This window comes from Lemur catta, chromosome 9, assembly GCF_020740605.2.
Source record: "Lemur catta isolate mLemCat1 chromosome 9, mLemCat1.pri, whole genome shotgun sequence".
Classification (NCBI taxonomy): Eukaryota; Metazoa; Chordata; class Mammalia; order Primates; family Lemuridae; genus Lemur; species Lemur catta.
The window spans coordinates 5627163-5651847 of NC_059136.1; the positions used below are offsets into that span (position 1 = coordinate 5627163).

Consider the following 24685-nt stretch of genomic DNA (forward strand, 5'->3'; position numbering starts at 1 on the left):
GAGGATCACTTGAGCCCAGAACTCAGTGTTGCAGTAAGCTATGATTGCATGCTGCATTCCAGCTTGGGCAACAAAGCGAGACCCTGTTTTCCCCACCCCCCATCCAAAATTGATTCAAGATATATTTGAGAGCTAAAAGTAGAAATTCCTCAGACTTTGGAAGTGAAGGGGGTATAATGATGAAGAAAAAGAAGAAATTAAGAAGTACTCCTAAATTTCTGGCTTAAGCAACTAACTGAGTGGATGGTGGCACCATCCATTGACGTGGTAAAAATTTCAGATTAAGCAAGCATCTAAATCATTCACCTTGAGGGCTTTCTAAAACAGATTGCTGGGCTCTACCCATAGTTTCTGATTCAGCAGGTGTGCTATGGGGCTCAGAATGCTAAGATATCCAAGTGTAGGTGCCATGCAAACAACGAGATATGCCAAAGTAGAGCATCAATGGAAACAGATGAGACCATCCAGGAAGAGAAAGAAAAGCAAAGAGAAACATCAACAATCTGTCATTACAAAGAGAAGCAGCCACCAGTAAAGATGACTGAGCAGGTGAGGTCAATAATATGGGAAGATAATCCAGAAAGAGGAGTGTCACAAAAGCCAAGACAAATAAAACAATAATTTGATCTTGTCCACAACTACATGAGCTTGTTCTAACTGGAGTTCATCTCTCCCTTCTTAAAGGAAGTATCTGACTGCTCTTGCCTAGTCCCTCCAACTTGATATAACCCTTAGAGCAGTAGTTCTCAACCAGGGGTGATTTTTGTCCACAAGGGGACACTGGACAATGTCTAGAGATGAATCTGGCTGTTCCAACTGGAAGGGTGGTACTTGAATCTAGTGGGTAGAAGTCAGAGATGCTACAATAACATTCTGCAGTACTCAGGAGAATCCACTACAACAAAGAATTATTCAGTCAAAATGTAAGCAGTGTCAAGGTTCAGAAACTGATTTTTTTTTGAAATGTTAAGTTTCTACAGAGGCAATGTGGCACAGGAGGGGGAAAAAAAAACCTGGACCTAGAATCAGAAGACCTGGATGTGAATCCTGGCTATGCCATTTACTAGCCATATAACCTCAGATAAGTTATTTAATCTATTATGTGTGTCTACTTCCCCACCTCAAAGGACTGAGATGATGGGTACAGGACGTTGCACAGGGCCTAACACACAACAGGTGCTCAACAAATGTTAATTTTCTTCTATTTCGTCTGTCCTCTACTCCCTCTGCTTATGTGATCTTTAGTTTTCCTCTCTGATCTTACTCAGAGCATAAAGCATAAGCTTTTTACTACATTTTACAACTTAGAAATAGGCCAGGCGTGGTTGCTCAATGAGCTATAATGACATCATTGCACACAACCCAGGGAGACAGGGTGAGGTTCAGTCTTTTTTTTTTCATACAAAGTCTCGCTCTGTCACCCTGGCTAGAGTGCAGTGGTGTCATCACAGCTCACCACAACTTCATACTCCTGGGCTCAAGCAATCCTCCTGCGTCAGCCTCCTGAGGAGCTGGGATTACAGGTGCACACCACCACACCCAGCTAATTTTTTCTATTTTTGGTACAGACAGGGTCTAGCTTTTGCTCAGGATGGTCTCAAACTCCTGACCCCAAGCAGTCCTCCCACCTTGGCCTCCCAGAGAGCTAGGATTACGGGTGTGAGCCACCATGCCCGGCTGAAACTGTCTCAAAAACAACAAAAAACCTTAGAAGTAGACCAACTAAGATTAAGTATTCTTATTTTAGAAGCCTTTAAAATTTTTCTATTAGTTGTTAGACTGGAAATATCAAATTAATAGCACAATCCAAATACAGATTTTCTTTTTAAAAAACAGAACATTTCTCATTTTGTGTTGTCTGATGTTTCCTTGTGGTTAAACTGAGTTTATGTGGTCTCAGATAGACACAGGTGATACTGTTTCCTTCTCTGAGTATCACATCTGGAGACACATGATGTCCATCTGTCCGTCATTGGTGATATTAATTCAAATCACCCAGTCAAGTGTGTTGGCTGATTTTCCCACACTATAATTACTTTTTTCCCCTCCCTTTGCAACCAGCAAGCAATTTGTAGGGAGACATTTAAGACCATGAAAATATCTTGCTTCTCATCCAATTTTCTCTCTGTATAATGGAAAAGCTCAGCAGAAATCACTGTTACCAGTATCAAAGTCAGTATCACCAGGAATGACATTGACATCATGAGTCTAGTGATGTGATACACTGAGAAGGGCATGGTACCATTTTTGTGGTCCTTTTGCCAGGGATATGTGACCGCAGTTCAAGCATGAGACACCAACAAACAGGTCCCAACTGAGACACATTCAGCAAAACAACTGATCAATACTCTTCAGGGTTAGCAAGATCAAGGAGGACAAGGAAAGAAAATTGTTGCAGATTGCAGGAAATCAGAGGAAAATGACAACTAAGAGCAATGTAGGAGGATGCCGAGTGGGATCCTGGAACATAAGAAACGGACATTAGTGGAAAAACTACTGGAACAGTTAGAATAATAGGGTCTTTAGTTTCATTGACAGTTTTGTACCCACGTTCTTAAAATTCCCCTGGATTTAGCATCCATTGATATAGTAAGATATTGCTGCCAAAGTTAATTCTTCATTCATGAAAGAATGGGGGAAATATTAGTATCATTCTACCCTAGTGACAGAACATATCTGGAGCCCCATGCTCAATTTGAGGCGTGTAACTTTTAAGGGAAATGGTGACAAAAAAGAAGTATTCAGAGGAATGTGACCATGTTAGTGAAGGGACTTAAAACCAGGAAGAGCTGGAAGAACTTTTCTAACATTTACTCAGTGTCTATTGGATGTTTATTGAGTGCCTATCAGATGTTAGATCCTTTACATACATTATCTCATTTCATCCTCAAAAAAATCGAAAAGAGGATTCTCTTTGTGATGAGTAAGGATCAGAAAAGTAATTCATAGTATCCATACACATCATGGATTTTGTTCTAGTGCTTATTTTTGCTTATTTTATAGTATACATAATGTTAAAGCTTCCTCAAATTCCTTTTAGAAGCAGGTAAAATATAACTTCTAAATAAATACATAATTTAAATGATTTTTTTTTTTTTGAGACAGAGTTTCGCTCTTTTGCCCTGGCTAGAGTGCCGTGGCGTCAGCCTAGCTCACAGCAACCTAAGACTCTTGGGCTTAAGCAATCCTTCTGTCTCAGCCTCCCGAGTAGCTGGGACTACAGGCATGTGCCACCATGTCCGGCTAATTTTTTTTCTATATATATTTTTAGCTGTCCAAATCATTTTTTTCTATTTTTAGTAGAGATGGGGTCTCGCTCTTGCTCAGGCTGGCCTCAAACTCCTGACCTTGAGCTATTCGTCTGCCTCGGCCTCCCAGAGTGCTAGGATTACAGATGTGAGCCACCACACCCGGCCCTAAATGCTGATTTTAATCAAATCTTACCTATAGAATGATTCAAGTTGCAACTCATATGATACATTGTCTCAAAAAAACTACTGCAAAAGCAATCCTGGATAATTTCAAAGAGCATCCTTACAGCAATTCCCAGTTAGTATGTCACATAACAGACGAAGATGCACTTTGCTTCAATGACTAAAGGACTAGCACATCAAAATTCCCTTAAAAACATAATGCTCAACATCTTAATTTGACTAGCACATCAAAATTCCCTTAAAAACATAATGCTCAACGTCTTAATTTGTTTATATTAATACATATATTAATGTTTAAGGTTATTCTTGAAAAGGGATGCTTTCCCGGGCAGGGATCTGGATAGGCTGAGATCACTGATTATGGAAAAAGTAGCAATATTATGAGGTAAGAATATTAGTAAGAATAAACAGCCTAACATATAAATAAGGTAATTACTATCCCATTTTATAATCATATACTTACAGTGAAAACACAGGCATTAATTTTCTCTTTTACAAATAATTTCAAAATATTTGTCTGCTTATAAATTTAAGAAAAACTATAAAGCAGCATTGATAAGCAAAACTAATGTCCCACGTCCATAGCTACAGTCTAGATATTATCTTCAAATAGGATTGTTCTAAGAACTACAGAAGCATACTAATTCGCTTTTACATATGCAGTTGTAAAAGCATTCTATTCTTACGCTATTTCAGATTTGCATTTGGTCACAAATGCCCTTAAGGTATCCATTTTTCACCTCTTCCCACCCCCCAATTTATTTACATCTATGAATTATTATCAAGTAAATCCTTTTGATTTATTTAATAACAATTTATCTATAACAATTAGGGATTTATTCTCCCTAAGGTGAATGGGGAATAGATGAAGTGGCAGAATAATTTTTCTTTCTCACATGCCCTTTCAATTTGTCATCATGCTTGACATTTACTTTTAGTAGAACATGCTTCCTAATACTCACATCATCTTCTTTTAGGGTTTGAAGAAATTCTTGCAGTTTGTCTGCTGTTTTTTCTGCTGCTAGAGATAAAATTTTCTGGTCCATTCTTGCTCATATCAGGGAACTGTAAGGGAAAAATGTCAGAGCTGGATGAAGCTTCCAGAAGTAAACAAGATTGATTTTTTTTTGTCCCCCTCCCTGTTAACTGAATACTTCATACCTATTATGCAGTGAGTGCTCAACAGATTAAGGACTACTGACTAGCACAAGTACGTGATTCTTAACCATAATGATCTCAAAAATTCCCTGGAATTTCCTTATTAGGAACCTATACTCTAATCAAGTGTTTTCATAATTTTTGCCCACACTTGTTATCAGCACACTGCCTAGAACAAAGCTGTCATTTAATGGGATATCAAATACGTAGTACACTATAAATATATATATAGGAATACATTACATTATTATAAACATGTAATAAAGTAATATTTGATAAATAAATGAAAAACCAATAGCACTATAAATGCTAAGTGCCAATCAAATGCTATAAAAACAAGTGAGAAGTTAACAAGGCTAAAGATATAATTGTGTACTTAAATGTCAAGGCTTCCCAGCAAAGGAATGCTTGAATTGGAGCTTAGAGATTAAATTTAGATAGTCAAGACAATGAAATGGCATACATTATACATTATTGGGAAGGAGGGTATCATGAACAAAGGCATTAATCTGTGAAATGAAAAACTTATTTGGGGAAAATGAGTAGATTGGCTAAGGTAGAGCATTCAAATAGGAAGAGCAGTGAGTAGGAAGGTTAGAAAGACAGGCTGGGAACTGTGAGACATCTTACATACCAGGGTAAGGAATTCAGATTTTATCCTGTAAATAATTGAGAACCATCAAAAATTTGAGCAAAATACTGAACTGCTGTTCCTTGAGGTAAAAAAAAAAAAAAAAGAAAGAAAAGAAAAGAAAAAAAAATTTGAGCAAAAGACAATCTGACAAGATTGAAAGAGTGAGGAAACCAAACCTAGCATCACTTTGCAGATTAAAGCGGAAAGGGAATAAGGAGAAACTAAGAGACCAAGGGAACACTTGAAGGTTATTGTAATGGTAGTGATAAAGGCCTGTACTAGGGTGGTGACTCTAGGGAATGGAAAGGAAGTGATGAAATGGAGGCATATAAGGTAGATAGGATTTACTGAGTAGCCATGGAAATAGAAGTAGAAAATGCAAACTGGCAGAAAGAAAACCTGCTCCTCTTCTTCTTCCTCCTGTTTCCATCTCCATAAATGGTACCATCATCCACTCAGCCGCTCAAATCAGAAACATGGGCAATATTCTTAACTTTGCCTTTCGCCACATCCGTTACCAACTCCTGTCAATGTTACCTACTAAACGCCTCTCAAATCTACTTCTCTCCATCGCCACTACTGCCACATTACTCAGAAGCCACCATCCTCTCTTGCCTGAACTACTACAATAGTTACAATAGTTTCTTAACTTGTCCGCCTGCCTCCCACCCCCACACCCCAGTCTACACAGCAACTAAAGTGATGTTTTTGAAACACAACCTGATTACATGACTCACTTTCCCTCCACCCCATTCTCATCTTATAACTCTTAAGTGGCTTTTCATTGCTTTCATCATATCAGTCCAAAATCCTGAAGTCAGGATAAAAAAGTTGTGCAGGGCCTGACCCAGGCCTAACTCCCCTTCATCACTCTGTACTCCAGCCACACTGAACTGCTTTCTGCTTTCAAGTCCTTCAAATCTCCAAGTCCTTTTTACCACTGGCCTTTCCACATGATCTTCCATCTGGAACTTAAATAAAACCTCTCCTTCCATCCCCTGCCCCCCCAATCTTTTATCGTAAATTCCTACAAATCCTTCAGATCTCAGCTCAATCCACACTTCCTCATTAGTTCAGTCTAGGTTAAATGCTCCCTTATTACAGTCTCTTATGGCACCAGTTAACTCTTACATGCTGCCGCCAATTTTTAATATTACATGTGTAGATTACTAGGTTAACGACTGTACCTCCCACTAGACTTGACTATAAACTCCATAAGGGAGGGACCACGTCTGGTTTTATCACTGTACCTCCAACACTTAGCACAGTATCTAGCTCACACAACGTACCTAACAAATTATTTGTTGAACAAATGAATTACTGAACCCCTACAACAGGCAAGACACTGAGCTCAGCACTTTACACATGCACTAACTTGATCCTCACAACCCTATTACACAGGTGTTATTAGCCCCATTTTAGATTAAGAATTTTGGGGATTCTGAGGATTCTGGGATTAATTTCACCAACGGCAGAAGGCTAGTAAGTGGCAGCGAGAGAAATGAAATACAAGTCAGTCCAGCTCCAGACTCCAAGATCCCAGGCTTTTGACTACTGGATGCAAACAGAGCACACCAACCAAAAGAGGCGTCCAGCCAGGAGGGGCAGTTTCAAAGGGGAGAGCGTTTAAATCAATCTATTTCAGCAGGTACATTTGCTAAAATCGTCCTAAAACCAGAGGTAACAAGCAGGTGGGTGTGAAGTCCCTGCGGGCACAGCAGATTCCTTGTCACGTGTCACCAGAGAGGCCGGGCGCGGTGGCTCCCGCCTTGTAATCCTAGCACTCTGGGAGGCCGAGGCGGGCGGATGGTTTGAGCTCAGGAGTTCGAGACCAGCCTGAGCAAGAGCGAGACCCCCGTCTCTAATAAAAATAGAAAGAAACTGGCTGGACGACTAAAAATATATATAGAAAAAATTAGCCGGGCGTGGTGGCGCATTCCTATAGTCCCAGCTACTCGGGAGGCGGAGGCAGGAGGATGGCTGGAGCCCAGGGGTTTGAGGTTGCCGTGAGCCGGGCTGACGCCACAGCACTCTAGCCCGGGCAACGGAGTAAGACGATGTCTCAAAAAAAAAAAAGAAAGAAAGAAAGAAAGAAAGTCCCCAGGGATAAAGGTAAGACCCGAGAACAGTGGAGGCACCATCGACGTGAAAAGCCGTGGTCTTCCCCCCGGGGCTCCTCAGAGAACAAGACGTGAGCATAAATATAGAAACTATAAACGAGGCAGCTGGTGACGGGGGCTGCGACCGAGCTATAAGTGCGACACAACGTTGAGAGAAAGTTCTCGCAGTAGGAGCTGAAGCTTAACAGGCGGGCTCTGAGCGAGGCAGGCGCCGGGGCGGGAACTGCGAAAGCCCAGGCGCTCGGCGGGAGACGGCGGGGCGCGCCGGCCTTCTAGGCCGCAGAAAATCCCAAACGCCACATCGAAACGGGAGCCCTCTCGTGCTCACAGACCCGCCCCCTCCCAGGGGCCCAGTCCCACCTGGGCAACGCGCAAGGCCCTCTGCAAAGCCACCTCAGGATCGCCACCGCCACTAACTTCCAAAAAGCCCGCGCAGGCGAACGCCGCTCCACTTCCGTCACCCTAAGCAACAGATCCCGCCCCCGCGGCTCGTTTCCGCCGTCCGGGCGCCCCCAGGTGGGGTGTACCATTAAGAATGACGGTGGGGGGAACGTCCGGAGCTCTAGACGTTCCCACGCTCAGTCGGAGAGGGGTAACTAGCGTGGGGACTGCAGAGTGAGCATGCGCGATGTGGCCTAGGCGTGCCCGGCTCGGTGTCCCTGCTGATTGCACTTACGTTGTGTCCCGTCGTGGAAGTCGTCAGTGCGGGAGGAAACTAATCAACGGATGGCCCCGTTTGTCTTTGTATTGGAAGCACCTGGAAGGCAGAGGCGTATTTCATGCCTACCTTGTGCCAGGGGACAGTATCCCCTCAGCTGTAAGCCCCATGTGGTTAGGGGGCTTTCTTTTTCTCCTCTCTTGTAACTCCAGCGTTTGGTGCACAGCCTGGCAAAATATTTACTCAGTAAATACTTGTTAAATGAGCAACTGTGATAAGAGCGAGGAGGACAGAGGGGTGGGCCAAGAGACTATTTTAAGTTGAGGGACCAGCTTGTACAAAGGGCCTAAGAACAGCCTGTGAGCAAGAGAGCCCCTGATCCGTTCGGAAGCTGAAGGCTTAGGTGGGAGTGGGAAAGCAGGGGCTTTTAAGTGCTTTTTATATGGGGGCAGTGGGGAACCACTGGAAGGGAAGGACGTGATTGTATTCACATTGTAGAATGCTATTTCTGGCAGGTGAGTACTGCGATTGTTCAAAAGAAAAGAGCTTGCAACCACAGAACCAGCCCAATCTGATTCAGCTTTGTGTAATAAAATGGTGGGTGGTTTTCAGTTGCCAGGGCCCCCTAGGTTGCAGGTCATGTAACCTGAACATGCTCAGATGAACCAAGTTTGCCCAATTTATGGCCCTGAGCAGGCTGGAACTAAAAAGTTAACACAGGTGGAACCAGAGTGTTCCCATGGAAGAACAGGGACTGAATCAAGAAGTAAGCCTTGGCATCACCTCATGGCGTGCTTCAGTCAAATCATCGGATCATACCTCCCAACAGCACCTCATTATCCTCTGCCTATAAAACCTGCCCCAATCCCTTCCCATGGAGACAGACTTGAGAGTTGTCTCCTATCTCCTTGCCAGTAAACTCACAATAAAGCCTTTCTTTTCTCAAAAACTAGTGCCATGGTATAGGCTTCTATGCGCATCAGGAATCGAGCCCATTGATTGCTCAGTAACAAGCTGGGTAGGGGGGCACTGAAGGCCAAGAACCCTTAGGAGGGTATAAGTTGCCCCAGAGATAGATGGTCGTGGCCCAAACAGGCAGTGGGGACGGAAAGGAGTGGACCACACATGAAAGATTAGGATGTAGAGATTTAGGAAGCCCAAATGTTCAGGTCAGAGGAGATGTGGGAGGAGTTGAGGAATGTTCGGGCTTGAGTGACTGGGGTGGGGCTGAAGGTGGGTTGATACTACTACTTAACTGACAGAGGGAGCCCAGAAAAAGCACCATGTTTGGGGGCGATGATGCGGCCTTCAGATTTGGACTTGCCAAATCTGAGGTACCCACGGGACTTGACTCCCATCCCTCAGGGGTGGGATGGGTCTACTTGCCAGATCTGGAAGAAACAACTGTTGGGGGAGAATGATGCCTCTCAGCCGTCTAGACCTGCTCCTTGCTTATGGACCCTTCAGGATTTTTTCCTTCGACCACATTTCTGTCCCAATATTGAGCTGTGATACATGGCTAAAACAGCAGCTGGGGTGGAAGAAGATTCTTGAGAGGAATCCTTTACCTTGCCAAAGAAACAGATGACTTGACCTCGTCTCCCCACAAAACCTCCCTCTCAGGCTGCTTCTTTGACTAAGTCTGCTTCTGACATTCAGCCATGTGTCTGGTGTCTGTATAGCTCAAACAAGCTCATTGGCCTCTCTGAGCTTCCATTTGTGCATCCCAGATGCACTTACGGAACTGCCTGTGTGTCTGCCCTCTGGCATTGGTGATTTGAGGGTCTTGTCTCCCCTTGTTGCATGAATGTATCATCTGTGTTTTCCACAAGCATTACTGGGTGTTACACATGCAAAAGAACAACAGATTCAGGTTAATAACAGTTTTTTTCCCACCCTGGTGCAGGCTTCCTTAAGCACCACGGGAGGGCACCTGCCACAGTACAGAATGCAGGCACCGCAAATTCGAGTCCCGTCCGTCCCTGGCTTCAGCTGGGCAGAGAGGCAGGCCAAAGGGCCCGGGATTGCCTCCAGTGGAGCCGGCACAGGTGTCTGGGCCAATGAGGGCAGCGTCTCCTCGCACACAGTGGCACTATTGTTCCAGCCAGAGGAGCTGGGTATGAACGTGACTGTTGGGATCGGGGAGGGAAGGTTAGAGGCAGGAGAAGGGCTGTGAGCAGAAGATGATGTGGCAGAAAGCCCTGCTCCCAGAGAAGAGACCCGTGACCGGCTAGCATCCTGAAAAGCTCAGTGTAGCCCACTCCTGCCAGGGCTCGGCCTTTAACTCAGAAGTGTTCTTGGTGCACAAGAATATTGTTCTTTGTGGAATCCGTCACCCAGCATTGACAGAGCCTCTTCCGAGGCTGCCCTGGTTCCTCCCCATGGGGCAGCCTGGCCTCTCATTCCCATTATCTGGAAAAAACCATAATCCCATTTGGACTAGTTTGCTAGGACTGCCATAACAAAGCACCCTGACTGGGTGGCTTAAACAACAGAAATTCATTTTCTCACAGTTCTGGAAGCTGGAAGTCTGAGATCGAGGTGTGGGCAGGGTTGGTTTCCTCTGAGACGTCTCTCCTTGGCTTGTAGGTGGCTGTCTGCTCCCTGTGTCTTCACACGATCCTCCCTCTGTAACTGCGTCTGAACTTCCTCTTCTTATGAGGATATCAGCTGTATTGGATTAGGGCCCACCCTGATGACCTCATTTCAACTTAATCACTTCTTTAAAGACGCAATCTCCAAATATAGTCACATTCTGAGCAACTGGGGTTAGGGCTTCCACACATGAATTGGGGATGAGGGGGGGACAGACACAGTTCGGCCATGCACCATCTTGCAGGTGGAAAAACTGAGGCCTAAAAGGGTCAATGACTTGTGTTAATAGTAGGCAGGGCCAGGGCTAGAACCAGGCAGGAGACTCTCCCTCTCTGCTTCTACCCACAACCTGGCTACCGCTGCCCTGCCCCAAAGAGGAAGAGGATGGTGGGTAAAGACAGTCCTCCCAGCTGGTGGGAAGCGAGAGGTCAGGCAAGGCACATGCTGGGCACAGCCAGGAAAGGGAGAGGGTCAGAAACTCTCTAGGGCAATGTTTTTGAAACTTTTGTGTGCACAGGAATCACCAGGGACCTTGTTAAAATTAAGTAATTTTATTTATGTATTTATTTGTATTTTATTTTTGAGACAGGGTCTTGCTCTGTTGCCCAGGCTGAGATGCAGTGGTGGAATCATACATAACTCACTGCAGCCTCAGACTCCTGGACTCAAGAGAGCCTCCCGTCTCAGCCTCCCCAGTAGCTGGGACTACAGGTGAGACACTTCTCCTGGCTAAAATTAAGTAATTAAGTTAAAATGAGATCATTAGGGTAGACCCTAATCCAATCCAGATTCTGATTTGGCCTGTCTGGGGAAGGGCCCAAGACTCAGCATTTCTTTTATTTTATTTTTTTGGAGACAAGATCTTGCTCTGTTACCCAAGCTACAGTGCAGTGGTGTCATCATAGCTCACTGAAACCTCAAAACCCTGGGCTCAAACGATCCTCCTGCCTCAGGCTCTGGAGTAGCTGGGACTACAGGTGTTCTCCACCATGTCCAGCTAATTTTTTAATTTTTGTAGAGACAGGGGTGGGGTGTGTCTATGTTGCTCAGGCTGGTCTTGAACTCCTGACCTCAGTCGATCCTCCTGCCTCAGCTTCCCAAAGTGCTGGGATTATAGGTATGAGCCACCATGCCTGGCCTTCATTTCTAACAATGCTTCCAGATGATGCTGGTTCAGGCCACACTGTAAATAGCAGCAAGGTTTAGACCGGCACTGTCCACTAGAAATACAATGTGAGGCACACATGTCTTTGTAAATTTTCTAATACCACATCAAAAAAAGTAAAAAGAAACAGATGAAGTTAACTCTATTTAACCCAATATAACCCAAACATGATCATTCAGAGCATTAAGCCATGTAAAAATCATTAATGAGATAATTTACATTCTTTTTGTTGTACTGTCTTCAACATCCAATAGGTATTTTACATTTACAGCACATCTCACTTTGAACTTGAAATTCTCATTAGAAATACTTAATCATACAATTTACAGTTAAAAAAAATAGAATCATATGCCTAAGTTGATCGAAACCTACTTTAAAATTTACCAGAAATGGAATTCAGTGTCAGTTTTTAAATTTAAGTTAATTAAAATTAAATGAAATTTTAAAATGCTACACGTGGCTAGGAGGCTACTGTATAGTACAGCATAGGACTAGACCACCAGGGAGAAGAATGATAGAAAGGAGAGATTCCCCAGCTCCAGAGAGGACTTGGGACAGAAACAGCCCAAGAGCCAGAAGCAGCCTGGGCAGGAGCCCAGGGAAAGGGCTGTGAGAAGCAAAGAGCTCGGGGTGACTCAGGGGCACCCCAAGATCTAAGTGCCAGGCATCGAGCCTGCGCTGGAGAAAGGGGTCAGGAGAGGCAAGGGAGGGCAGGTGTTGGCCCCAGGGCACTCTCCTTCGGGGACACTCTCACAGGCCCAGGGTGTCTGGGGAGGGCACAGGGGAGAAGGTCGGGGTGGGTAAAGAGATCTCAAACCTGCCAAAGCAGGAATGGGTGGAAAAGCTAGAACTGTCTCTGAGGAAAACAAGAAAGCATTTCCGGGGCCGGATTCTGGAGAGTGACCTGTGTGTGGGAGTTTGACACTGCCCTGGGCACCTCCAGGAGCAAAGCCAGGACCAGCGGTGGGCATCCTAGGAAGCTGCGTGGAGCTCAGAACAAGGATGAGCCTTTAAACAAGAAGAACTGTCCAGCAGTGGAAGCAGGGAGCTTCCTGCCCTTGGAATCCTGGACCAAGAATGTTCTAAAGGCATCACCTCCTCCCCACCCCAGTGGACTAGCAAAGCAGAGGCTGGGAAGCCACCTGCTGAGGGGCTGCAGAGGGGTTTCTCCCTGTAGAGAGCGTTGGATGAGTTCCCTCCAGCTGGGTGTCCACTGATTCTGTATTTGGAGAAAGTGACAGCACTTACAGAGTGCTCACTAAGTGTCAGGCAGCTAAGCACCTGAGCTAAGCACTTTGCTGCCATTTCATCCTCACTAAAGCCATGAGCCTGGTCCTCTAGTCATCCCCACTTCTCAGAGGAGGAAACTGAGTCACTGAGTGGTCGCAGCCGGAAGGTGCTGGAGCCAGGATTTACAAGTGGGCAGTCTGGTCCCGGAGCACCCCCACCCCCACCCCACCGCACCATACCGTCTAGAAGGCAGGTCTGCCTGTCTTGTGCTCTCCCTGCTCAGCCTTAACTGGCTACATTTCCCACCTGGCCCCACTCGCTGTGGCGGCCAGAGCTACCACGTCAGGCCCCGCTGGCTGGGGGAGAGGGTAAGCAACAGGCCTGGATTCACCAGAGCTGCCATTACATCTGTAATCACGTTTATAATTTCCCTTCACCTCTTGGCATGTCTCATCCTGGGGGTGTTCTCTCACCCCCAGGGATCCTGAGGGGACAGAGGGCAGGGAAGAGGGAACGGGGCTGGCCCAGATCCCAGCCCCACGCCCGGTTTCCACATGGCTGAGCAGGAACTCGGGAGCAGGAGCACACAAAGGAGGGCTTTGATGCGTCTCCAGCCAGGCCCAGGCCTCTCCCCTCTCCCCCCAGTTCTTCCTTCGCCCTGTTCTGGGCCTCCTGTGAGCCCGATTTAACGGAAACTGGGCGGTCAGAAGTTCCTTGTGACACATTAATCCCAACCTGCTGATGGGACCAAGCCTCCAGGGGAGGCTGCCTTCAAAGCTCCAAGACAGCTCAGGTACCAGGTGGCCCTGAGGAGGAGCTGCCGACCCGGTAGGTAAGTCGATACCAGCAGCCTGCCTGGGCCAGGGAGCCCAGGACCGGGGTGAGGAGTCGGGGCGGGGAGACCGCATCCCAGGCTGCCTGTAAAACGAACCACTGGCCACTCTGCAGGTTGAGCCACGCTAATCAGATGGCAGATTTAGCAAATAAGAATACAGGACACCCAGTTAAATGTGTCCTATGCAATATTTGGGACATCCTTATGCTAAAAAAGTATTTGTCACTCATCTGAAATTCACATGTAACTGGGCATTCTGCATTTTAACTGGCAGCTCTAGATGGCAGGGAATAGCATCTACACGGTGTGAGGGCTGGGCAGTTTTTAATTGTATATACTTTGTAAATCCATATTTTTAAAAAATCAAAGTTAACAGCTTAGGCATATTTAGAAAATAGTTGCTACACTGACTTTAACCTAGACTTTTCAAGATCTAGTCCTGTTCTGATGGTCTGCTTTTAACTAGCTGGGGGTGTCCGGCCACTATCTCTCCTGTCTGAGCTCCTAGGGGCAGTTCTGTCACCCTCTCTGTTCCTGTTCCAACAAAACACAAGTGGTGGCACAGCAGCATTTCAGCGTGTCTGTCCCTATGCCCACGTATTTGGACATCTACCAGCCAGAACGATGGCTTAGATTTGGTTCCTGTGGGTGGATTACAGTCCCTAGAACTTCCCTGTCCTTGCTGGGGCTGTGGAGTGGGAGAGGAAGAGATGGGACACCCTCAGATATTCCCTGGGATCCTCTAAGTCTCTTCGTGCAAGTTAGGCTAATGACAAGTCTGATGATAAAAAAGGGAAGGGGAACTACGTTTTATAGCAAGACACTGTGCCAGGCACATTGCACAAATTGTATGGCCTTCATGACAATTCTTTTTGGTATGTACTGTTATTATTTTCCATTTGCAGGTGAGGCCCAGAAAGGTTAAATAACTTGCTGGGGCCACACAGGTGGTAAATGACAAAGCCTGATTCAAACCCAAGTCTCTCTGACCTCCAAGGTTTTTGTAACACCAGCTCTCCTAAGGAGTTTTCCTGTAGATGTCTTAGCTCTAGGTGTCAAAAAGACTTGGTGTCAGGTAGGCACAGTTTTAAGTCTCAGCTCTGCGACTTACCAACTGTGGCTAGGTGGCCGAACTGACCAAAGCAGCCTGGTCAAAGGCAGGAGCAGGATGGTGAAGGGTCCTTGAAGGCACAGGGGCCATTTAGGTGGGACATGAGAAAACCTGGAAACAGAAGAGCTGTCTCCAAAAACACTCAGTGGGGAAGCAGGTTGTCCTGTGGGCCATGAGTGAGATCGGTTCTGGAGGCCACGCACTGCTTATGTGCACGTTATTTAATTACATCTCACAATCCTTCCATCCCATTTTACAGGAGACAACCAAGACTCGTGTTAAATCACACAGCCTGCAAGTAGGGGAGACAGAATTTGAACCCAAGTCTGATTTTTGAGCTGCAGCAGCCGGCCTCTTGGTGCTGGCAGGAAGTTACAACCTGGGTTTGAGTCCTGATCCCTGGCTATTTTGGGCTGTTACCTGGGAAAGATCCCTTTTCTCCCGGCCCCATTTGCTCCTGTGTAAAATGGGAATAATGCCAGCCCTGGCTCTGAGATAATGGATCTGAAAATACTTAGTGCCTCACAAAGCACAGAACACACCCCCGTGCTATGATTATGTAACCGGTCATCACCCCGCCCGAGCATGAATGCCCAGGGGAAGGGCCATCCACCAGGCTGGGAAGGTTCTGAGGTGCCCTTTGGGCTGGGGCAGGAAGGCCACAGAAGGGAGGAGGATTGCCTTGTCCTGCAGCGATTGTGGAACTGAGAATGGAGCCGACTCTAGTTTTGTCCTGACTGGGCCACCTGTCCTAACAGCTGAGGACTGAGGTGCTTGTGTGGGTGCCCTTCTCAAAGCCGTGTTTCCCCAAGTGTAGCCCAAGAACCGTCTCCTTCAGAGCCACCTGGGGCTGCTTTAAATTGCAGATTCCTGGGACCCAGCCCAGACCCCCAGAGTCAGAATCATGGGGGTGGGGTCCAGGCACCTTCATTCCTAACAAACACCCCAAGTGATTTCAATGCAAGTGAAAGTTTGAGACCCACAGTTCTGAGACAATAACAGAACGGCTTCTCTAGCCACTGCAGCCTGGATTTCCTCTCCTAGGGAAGGGGCCACCCGGAAACGCCAGGACAGAGGAAGCAGGGCCCTTTTTTCCCCAAGGACTCAGTGTCTTCCAGAGGCAGTATGTCGGAGGGGGTGAGTACCCTGTACCCCAGGGCTCTCCTTCTCCCCCCTTTCCACCCTCTCTCCCTTCCTCCTCCCTGCTTCCCTAGCATCTCCTCTGCCCAAGATTATAGGCACATACCCTACAACTCTCTGTTGGCCCTGACCTCCCCCAAAGGAGGAGTTGCAGCCATGACCTTGAGCAAAAGTACTAGTTTGGGGTCTGAGCAGGCCCATTTGCCTGGCCAGCTCAGGCTGATGGGGGGGGGGGGGCGTTCCTGCTTCTTCCTAACTCCTTTCTGCACAGGTGGGCACGTACCGCATGGTCCCTGAAGAGGAACAGGAGCTCCGTGCCCAACTGGAGCAGCTCACAACCAAGGATCATGGGCCTGTCTTTGGCCGGTGCAGCCAACTGCCCCGCCACACCTTGCAGAAGGTGAGGTGGCTGGGGGTGTGGGGAGGAACAGCCTAGGGAGGAAACAAGGGGAATGTGGCAGCATCCTCTTTCCTGTAGAGAGTCCAGACCTGGCTCTCCATCTCATCCTGGACCTGTTCTAGGGGCCATCCTGGAGGTCAGGGCTACAGGCAGCAACTGGGCTGCCCAGACACTCAGGCCAGCCTGGTGCCTCTGGACTAGGGCTCATCCTGGACTCAGATCAGAGGAGCGTTGGTTTGGAAGTGGCCCTGGGGAACAGGGATCCAACTGCTGCCCCTGCTGGATAGACAAGAGGCGGGAACCAGACCTACTTCCAGCTTGCTGTGTGACCTCGAGCAAATTGCTTTCCTTCTCTGGGTCTTGCCTCTGTACCTGTGAAAGATGTTTGTTGGACTAGCTCAGAGACGGTCAGACTGTGCTCCATGGAGGTTGGCAGAGCTGACTTAGGGCTGCTGGGGAGGATGAGAAGTAGCTGAGCTGAGCCAGGACTCCTGGCTTCTGTCTCTGCTTCCCTGGGCATCTCGAGGGAAAGGTGCTCTTAGCTCCTCCGCACTTCACTCCCCCTCTACTTCCCCATCACGCTGTCTGTCCGAGGAGAGGGCCGCCCGAGGCACACAGTTCCCCTGGCCCAGCGAAGGGGAGGAATGTGAGGCTCTGGGGCAGGAGGCAGGCTGCCATCTGCTGGGGATCTTTGTTTTTGCAAAGATCAAGCCTGGGAAGCAGCGGAGTGAAGTGATTAAAAGTGGAGCCTGAGTAGGAGTTTCAGCACCACCTCTATCTAGGTAACCTCGGGCAAGAATATCTTCACCTTTATGAGCCTCAGTTTGCTCACCTGAGAGATGGGAATAAGAATGCCAACCGTGATGGGTAACAGCAAAGACTAAAAACCACTGCATTCAAAGGACTTAGCAGGTGCCAAGTAAGGTCTCAGCAAGTATAGGCAGTTATTGTTGGAAAATTTTAGACCCCTGGCTATATCCTGCAAAGGAACCCAGGATGAGCAGTTTGACCTAATTTTCTCCAAACGCGACAATCTGAGGTGCTGCCGGCGCAGATGCTGCCTCCGTGGGCAGAAGGGCGAGGGTCCCAGCTGCAGACCCCTCGGCCCTCTTAGCAGGTCTGGCTCTGGTAGGTGACTCATCACATATGTGACTGCCCCTCACCCTTCCCTGCCTCCAACTTGGTGCCCACGCCCTCCCCTGTTCCAGGCCAAGGACGAGCTGAACGAGAGGGAGGAGACTCGCGAGCAGGCGGTGCGAGAGCTGCAGGAGCTGGTGCAGGAGCAGGCGGCCTCTGGGGAGGAGCTGGCCGTGGCTGTGGCCGAGAGGGTGCGGGACAAGGACAGTGCCTTCCTCTTGCGCTTCATCCGCGCCCGGAAATTCAACGTGGGCCGAGCCTATGAGCTGCTCAGAGGTGAGGGGACGGCGCAGGGGACGGCGCTGGGGGGATGGCCCTGGGAAGGCAGGAGCAGGTCGGGAGGATGGTGTTCGCCCTCACCCGGGCACTGAGGAGAGCTGCTGTGGGCAAGTCAGTTTCCCCGAGCCTCCAAATCCTTACCTGTAAAATGGGACCGTGCGTGAACTAAATAGCCTCCAAGTTCCCTTTCAGCTCTGGAGTGAATGAATGGATGGATGGACTCTGCCAGGGCCTGGTTCCTAGAGGTCTGGCTCCTCTCTCCTCTCTCCAAGCCTTGGGACTCGAGTAGAACTGGGGTACCTGACTTGGGAGAGGAGCGGAGGAGTTTCCCCTCCAGCACCCGCCCTCAGAACCTAGGCTTTCGCCCTGAGTGCTGCCAGGAGGGGGCTACGCGGCTTGCTCACTGCAGTCACCCAAACCTCACGTGCAGGGGAGCTGAAGACGGTGCCAGCCCTGGGAATGAGCCCAGGGACAGAGCCGCCTTGGCATTGCTGGCTGGACGAAGACAAGTTCCCTAAAACAACAAACAAAAAAAGAAAATCAAGTCTTTAGTGCTGGGGAGGGAAAGGCGTCTGAGCAGGCCCTCTGCGGGCTAATGGTTTTCCTCCTCTTCCTTCCTCCCCCAATGTCAATTCCACACCGTGCTGTGCTGACCACTGTTTTAGGCCAAGGGATGCAGCAGAGAACAGGACAGACAAGACTCTCCTTCCCTCATGGAACGTATTATATTCTAGTGGTGGAAATAACAGACCAGATATATAAGACAAAAATAAGATAAAAAATAAGTAGAATGTTAGATACTGATACGGAATAGAGAGAAAAATAAGAGAGGTGGATCGAAAGTCTCAAGGGGTTGAAGTTTTAGGGAAAGGTGCCAGGAAAACCGTCTGCAAAGGGAACTTTTGAAGGAAAACCCCTCCAGGGACTCAAGTTTGGTGGTGCAGGCAGCCCCCAGAGGCAGGGACCTTTTCAGGACGGGTGAGGAGGGAGTTTGAGGGCAGTAGAGGTGTTGCTGGCATCAGGAAGAAGGGCCTCTGTCCTGCTTGGGGTTTGGATTTTATCCCAGGGGCTCCTCCCTGGCACTGCCCACACCTGCACTCAGCGAAGCCTGTGCCCAGCTGGAAAACCTGTGCCTTGTTCCCATGGGAAAGAAAGTAACAAATAATAATTGTCTTTACATTTAGGACTATACCTCATGTTTGCACAGCATACAGTAATGTTCACACCTTGAATCTCTGATTGCCACAACAATTTGGTGAGATAGGCTAATGTTATCATACGATTTTGGGGGAGAGGAAACACGGGCTTCAGATGGTTGAGTATCTGGCTCCATCACACACAAGACGTGTGGAAGAGCCTGGAAGAGGCCAGGTGTCTGACGCCTGCCAGGTGGGAGGGGTGGGGATGGGATGGCTCCCTGAGGGGGTCCTCCTTGGCGCTCCCTCCTGCAGGCTACGTGAACTTCCGGCTGCAGTACCCTGAGCTTTTCGACAGCCTGTCCCCGGAAGCTGTCCGCTGCACCATTGAGGCTGGCTACCCTGGTGTCCTCTCCAGCCGGGACAAGTATGGCCGAGTGGTCATGCTGTTCAACATCGAGAACTGGCAAAGTCAAGAAATCACCTTCGACGAGGTCAGTGGGGGTTCACCAGGCTCCCTCCCACTCCGTGGGCTGGGTTCCCTCCCCCAACCCTGACCTCTGTTGGGCCCTCATTCCTGCCTCCCCAGGAGGCGAGGTCTGCGGAAGGGGAAAGGTGGGCAGCCACCTGCCACCAAGCCCTTTCCAGGCAGGGGGAATATTCCTAGGATGTCCAGGGCAGCTGGAAACCCCCATAGCTTTGCAGGTGGGGCTTGGTGACCAACAGTATGGCTGTTCCAGGGTGTCCTCGCCAAGTGCCAAGTGGGGATAACAGCTATGGGCCACAAGCTGGGGGCAGCCCGGCCAAATGCTAAAAGCTGAGAGCAACAGAGAGAACAGTAATTAGTAGACTGGGGGCTGGAATAAATTCCGGAAAGCACAGAGCTTCCAACCTATTTGGGAGCCTGAGTTCTTTGTACTAATATGTATGAGATTTTGCTTGTCTGAGCCCTTAAGAGGGCTGCCCCAAATGGAGCATTTAGGGTTTGTCTTGGGAGAACTTTGGCATGTACCATTGAGCCTTAAACAGATTTATTTTTTAATTTGAAAAAAGGTACAAACTTATTTTACAGAATGCTATCCAGTTGTCGCAATGCCATTTATTAAAAAGTCCATCTTTTTTCAATGACTTGAGATGCCATCTTCATCACAGTCTATATTTTCATATGTGCTTGGGTCCACTTCTGGACTTTCTATTCTGTTCCATTGGTCCGTTTGTTCACACTCCAATACCACACTGTTTTAATTATAGAGATTTTATGGCACGTTTAAATTCCATTAGGGCTACTTCTGTCCTTACTGCTCCACTTTTTTTCTTATTACATAAGTGATAGCTACTCATTTTAGCAGATACAAAAAAATCACCAATTTAAAATTATACACAATTATACTACCCAGAGATTTCTATCACTGACATCCTCCCAATCTACTTTTTCTAAACACACACACACATTTTTCTTATAAAAATGGGATCATACTCACACTCTGATACCACAAACATTTTTCTATATTATTAGTCTTCTTTTTTTTCTTTTCACTCTCACAGCCTGGTGATCATTAGTCTTCTGTATATATATATATATATATATTTTTTTTTTTTTTGAGACAAAGTCTTGCTCTGTCACCCAGGCTAGAGTGCAGTGGCCTGATCATAGCTCACTGCAGCCTCAAGCTCCTGACTTTAGGCGATCCTCCTGCCTCAGCCTCCTGAGTAGCTGGGACTACAGGCACATGCCACCATGCCTGTCTAATTTTTCTATTTTTAGTAGAGAAGGGGTCTTGCTCTTGCTCAGGCTGATCTCGAACTCCTGACCGCAAGCAATCCTCCCGCCTTGGCCTCCCAGAGTGTTAGGATTACAGGAGTGAGCCATCCTGCCCAGCCTCTGTATCATTTTAACTTCTCCAGAGTATTCCATAGCATAAATGTACCATAATTTCACCAGTCCCTTATTGTTGAATATTTAGGTTGTTTCCAATGTTTCTATTCTTATAAGAGTACTGGGCTAAACACTCTGGCATCTAGCCATGGATGTGACATTCAAGGTTGTTTTCTTGGTGTACATTCACAGAGGCAGAATGCCGGGATGGATAAACCCCATGGCAAATGACCTCTAGTAAAGAATTTACTGATTACCTCTCCCCTCGGGACCTGAGCCTTAATTACCTTTGCGGGTTGGATTTTATGGCCTATTTCCTGTGCCCAAGATCTTGCAGGCCTACTGCTTCATCCTGGAAAAGCTCCTGGAGAACGATGAAACACAGATCAATGGCTTCTGCATCATCGAGAACTTCAAGGGCTTTACCATGCAGCAGGCCGCCGCGCTCCGGCCCTCGGACCTCAGGAAGATGGTGGACATGCTCCAGGTGAGGCCTCAGAGCCTGTTCCACGGAGCCCTTCGCACACGGGAGGCTGAGTGGCTGGCTGGGCTCTTGGTTTCATGGTGCTGGCAGGGACCCGAGAGGTCAACCATCTAGTGCCATAAAGGGCAGTGACAAACCACAGTCCAACTAAAAACGCTTGTGTGGTGATGGACACTTTGCCAAGTGTTCACATTCGTGTTTTTCATTGACTCCGTGGAAGCATTCTCTCCCTGCTTCCCTGCTTCATTGTGTAAACCTGCAAACTGAGGCTCAGAGATTTACATGATTTCTCAAGGTCACATGGCAATAAAGTGGCAGAGACCAAACTTGAACGTGTATCTTCTGACCAGGAATCCCATGCCCTCTGTCCACATAGATCGTGCTGCCTCTCTTTGAATGTGGATTTACCCTGAGAAAGAGATATAACCAATGCTCCTGACAACTCATTTCTATATATACTGACACGCCAGGAGTCCCTTCTTAGAGCTACCTTAGATCTGCTCCGTGTGTATCTGGGAATGGACAGGTGGGTGGTGGGGGTCGTAAGAGGGGCTGAAGGACAAGAGGCTTGATCACAGCGTCTCTCTGGTCTATAAGAGTTTGCAGTACACTCAGCATGTAAGTGGGTTTGAAAGAACTCAGTCACCAAAAAAACCAAGCAAGGCTAATTCCAGTGTTTTTTGCATCAGCAGGGAGGGGGTTGGGCTGTATGACTTCCGGGGCTTCCTCCCTGCAGTTTGGAGCCACAGCAAATCCAGGGCGCCCTAGTTGCTGGCCCAGGGCTGCATCCTTTAGTGGGTTCTCCTCCAGGGAAAACATGCGGCACTGGCCAAGTGTGTCCTATGCCACGGGGACAGGCCATGGGGAATGAGTGGGAACCTCTGAGGCCATTGGGGCCATGGGGTGGGGGTCACTCTCTGTCACTGCAGGATTCCTTCCCAGCCCGGTTCAAAGCCATCCACTTCATCTACCAGCCATGGTACTTCACCACGACCTATAACGTGGTCAAGCCCTTCTTGAAGAGCAAGCTGCTCCAGAGGGTGAGTGCACGGCCTGCCTGGGGAAGTCACTCCAGGAGTGAGTCAGTGAGCAAATGTGGGCCTGGAGCAGGAAGGAGCTCATGAGACGAGAGGGCTGAGGGTGGGGCCCTCACTGGAGCCGTCCTCACACTTCGTACTGTGGTCCTGAACTGAGTGGATCCCACTGACAGCACAATATGTGGGACCACGGAGAGGGATGTCATCCCGCAAAGAGGGTACACTGGGGCTCTGTCCTGTCTGCCTCATCCCTCATCCTTAGAACACCTCCTGCTCACCTCTGTCTCCCTTGTCCCCTGCAGGTCTTTGTCCATGGGGATGACCTCTCTGACTTCTTCCAGGAGATTGATGAGAACATCCTGCCCTGTGACTTTGGGGGCACCCAGCCCAAGTATGATGGCAAAGTCGTTGCTGAGCAGCTCTTTGGGCCCCAGGACCAATCTGAGAACACAGCCTTCTGAGGACATCTCCTGCCACCTGAACCGTAGTTAGCATCCCGGGCCTCTCCTCCGTTGCCCTGGACCCACGCTGGGAAGGGGCTGCCGAGGTGGTGACCGTGCTTCCCCCGAACCTCCAAGCTCTGGTGAGCCCAGGTGTCACCCTCCTCCCAAGTTAGAGGTGCAATAAAGAAGGGGAAATTCCCTTGAACAAGAATTGGGGACATTTATTAATATATTCCCACCTGTCCTTAAAACTTTAAGATGGTGACTTTGTGTGAGATTGAATTTTAAAGACTCTAATTAGGCTTCTCAATAATTTCCTTTGCTGGCTCAGCACAATGGCTCACGCCTGTAATCCTAGCACTCTGGGAGGCTGAGGCAGGATTGCTTGAGGTCAGGAGTTCAAGACCAGCCTGAGCGAGACCCTGTCTCTACTAAAAATAGAAAAAAAATTTAGCCGGGCTTGGTGGTGCATGCCTGTAGTCCTAGCTACTCGGGAGGCTGAGGCAGAAGGATCCCTTGAACCCAGGAGTTCGAGGTTGCTGTGAGCTAGACTGATGCCATGGCACTCTAGTCCAGGTGACAGAGCGAGATTGTCTTAAAAAAAAAATTTCCTTTGTAACAGAGTTTTGCTACTTAGAGTCTACAAAAACAGGCAAGGAGCCTGGGTTAAAAGTACCCCTCTCCCCCAAATACAATAAATAGATGATAAAAGAGGGAGGATGTAAGTTCAAAGGATTCAGCAACATAGTAATCTTGGTGGCCTGTAGGCAGGCGAGGGGTTTCCCACGCTGAATTCCAGGGTGGAAGCAGCCTTGAAGTAGCTTCATTTGGGGGTGGCCTGTTCCCTTTGGTCACCTACAGTCTGATGTGTGTAGAGATGGTCAGGAGCTTGGGCCTCTTTCCAAGGTGGAGATCACGCCCGCCTCCATCTGTCTGGGGGGAGTGTCTTTCCAGCACAACCTTTCTCCTCCTTGCCTGGAGGGATGGTTTCACTTAGATTTACAGGTGACATTTCTGAGCACTCTCTCAGTCCTCATGTTCTACAGTTAAAGCTCTTTTTTGTCTTCAGTCTCAGGCACTTTATAGTGATGAACTCCCCCTTTACAACTGCATATTGTGACAAATACAAATGCTTTCCTTCTATGGGGTTGGCTTTCTTCAAGTGCTTGGTGAGTGTGAGCTCATTTTTGTAGGTGAGAACTCCTGTTGGAAACCTCTGTTTGCTGAGCATGCCGTTCCACGTTGGGGCAGTGCTGGCTGCTTCTGGGTATGGGGCTCCCAGACATTGACAGATACTTCTCCGAAGATGCTGCACTTGCGTTCCCACTTGGAAGCAGACACCTGTTGTCTACCTAGCGGTGGTAGGTGAGGGTTGACCTGCTCAGTGGCTCTCACTTAGGTATCACAATGAATCAAGCCAAGACTTGTCTGCTCTTGCCTGTAGGGTCACTCCCCTTCTGTAGGTACAAAGTACCCTTGGTGCTATACCCACCCATTGTAGGACCTTACAACCATTCCCTGGACTTCAAGTTCTACCCAATCCCATCTGTTTTCATAGAGTTCTTTTTCTCGTTTTCCAGTGAGGCCATGTACATGTTACATGTGAATGTACATAGATGCCTTTATTTCTTACAACCTTTCTTTCATTGCTAGGGTTTGCAGTGTGTGCTCATTACCTAAGTAATTTCCTTCTTTATAACATTCACAGTTCAATGATCCATGGTCATGTATGATAGTTACACAGGACTTCTGAGCTGGAAGAGGAATCGTAGCAAATTATTGTGGGTGGAAGGGTGGGAGGTTAACCGGGGAG

The 24685-nt window shown here is 48.0% G+C and overlaps 2 protein-coding genes across 5 annotated transcripts in view; one reads left to right on the top strand and one right to left on the bottom strand.

Moving 5' to 3' along the window:
* FANCI (FA complementation group I) overlaps positions 1–7834 on the bottom strand; it is a 70979-nt gene extending 63145 nt beyond the window's left edge. For 3 of the 4 annotated variants that reach the window (XM_045561722.1, XM_045561723.1, XM_045561721.1), the window contains exons 1-2: positions 7707–7829; positions 4397–4499 (exon numbers count right to left, since the gene is read on the bottom strand). In XM_045561722.1, the coding sequence (XP_045417678.1) occupies positions 4397–4480 (84 nt within the window). In that variant the 5' untranslated portion in view covers positions 4481–4499; positions 7707–7829. Of the gene's footprint in view, positions 1–4396; positions 4500–7706 lie in introns of all 4 variants that reach the window. The other variant, XM_045561724.1, reaches the window with a different exon arrangement.
* A 5949-nt stretch (positions 7835–13783) lies between these two features.
* On the top strand, positions 13784–23083 carry RLBP1 (retinaldehyde binding protein 1). The gene is made up of 9 exons (XM_045561728.1): positions 13784–13826; positions 15200–15323; positions 15966–16077; positions 16352–16480; positions 17689–17893; positions 19348–19526; positions 21237–21395; positions 22322–22432; positions 22732–23083. The coding sequence occupies exons 3-9, from the start codon at positions 16066–16068 to the stop codon at positions 22888–22890; spliced, it is 954 nt and encodes a 317-aa protein (XP_045417684.1). The 5' UTR covers positions 13784–13826; positions 15200–15323; positions 15966–16065; the 3' UTR covers positions 22891–23083.
* The last annotated feature ends 1602 nt before the right edge of the window (positions 23084–24685 follow it).

Coding starts and splice junctions, on each gene's coding strand:
- RLBP1 (XM_045561728.1), top strand. Junction 19,527..21,236: donor AAGAAATCACCTTCGACGAG/GTCAGTGGGGGT, acceptor CCTGTGCCCAAG/ATCTTGCAGGCCTACTGCTT. Junction 22,433..22,731: donor AGAGCAAGCTGCTCCAGAGG/GTGAGTGCACGG, acceptor TGTCCCCTGCAG/GTCTTTGTCCATGGGGATGA.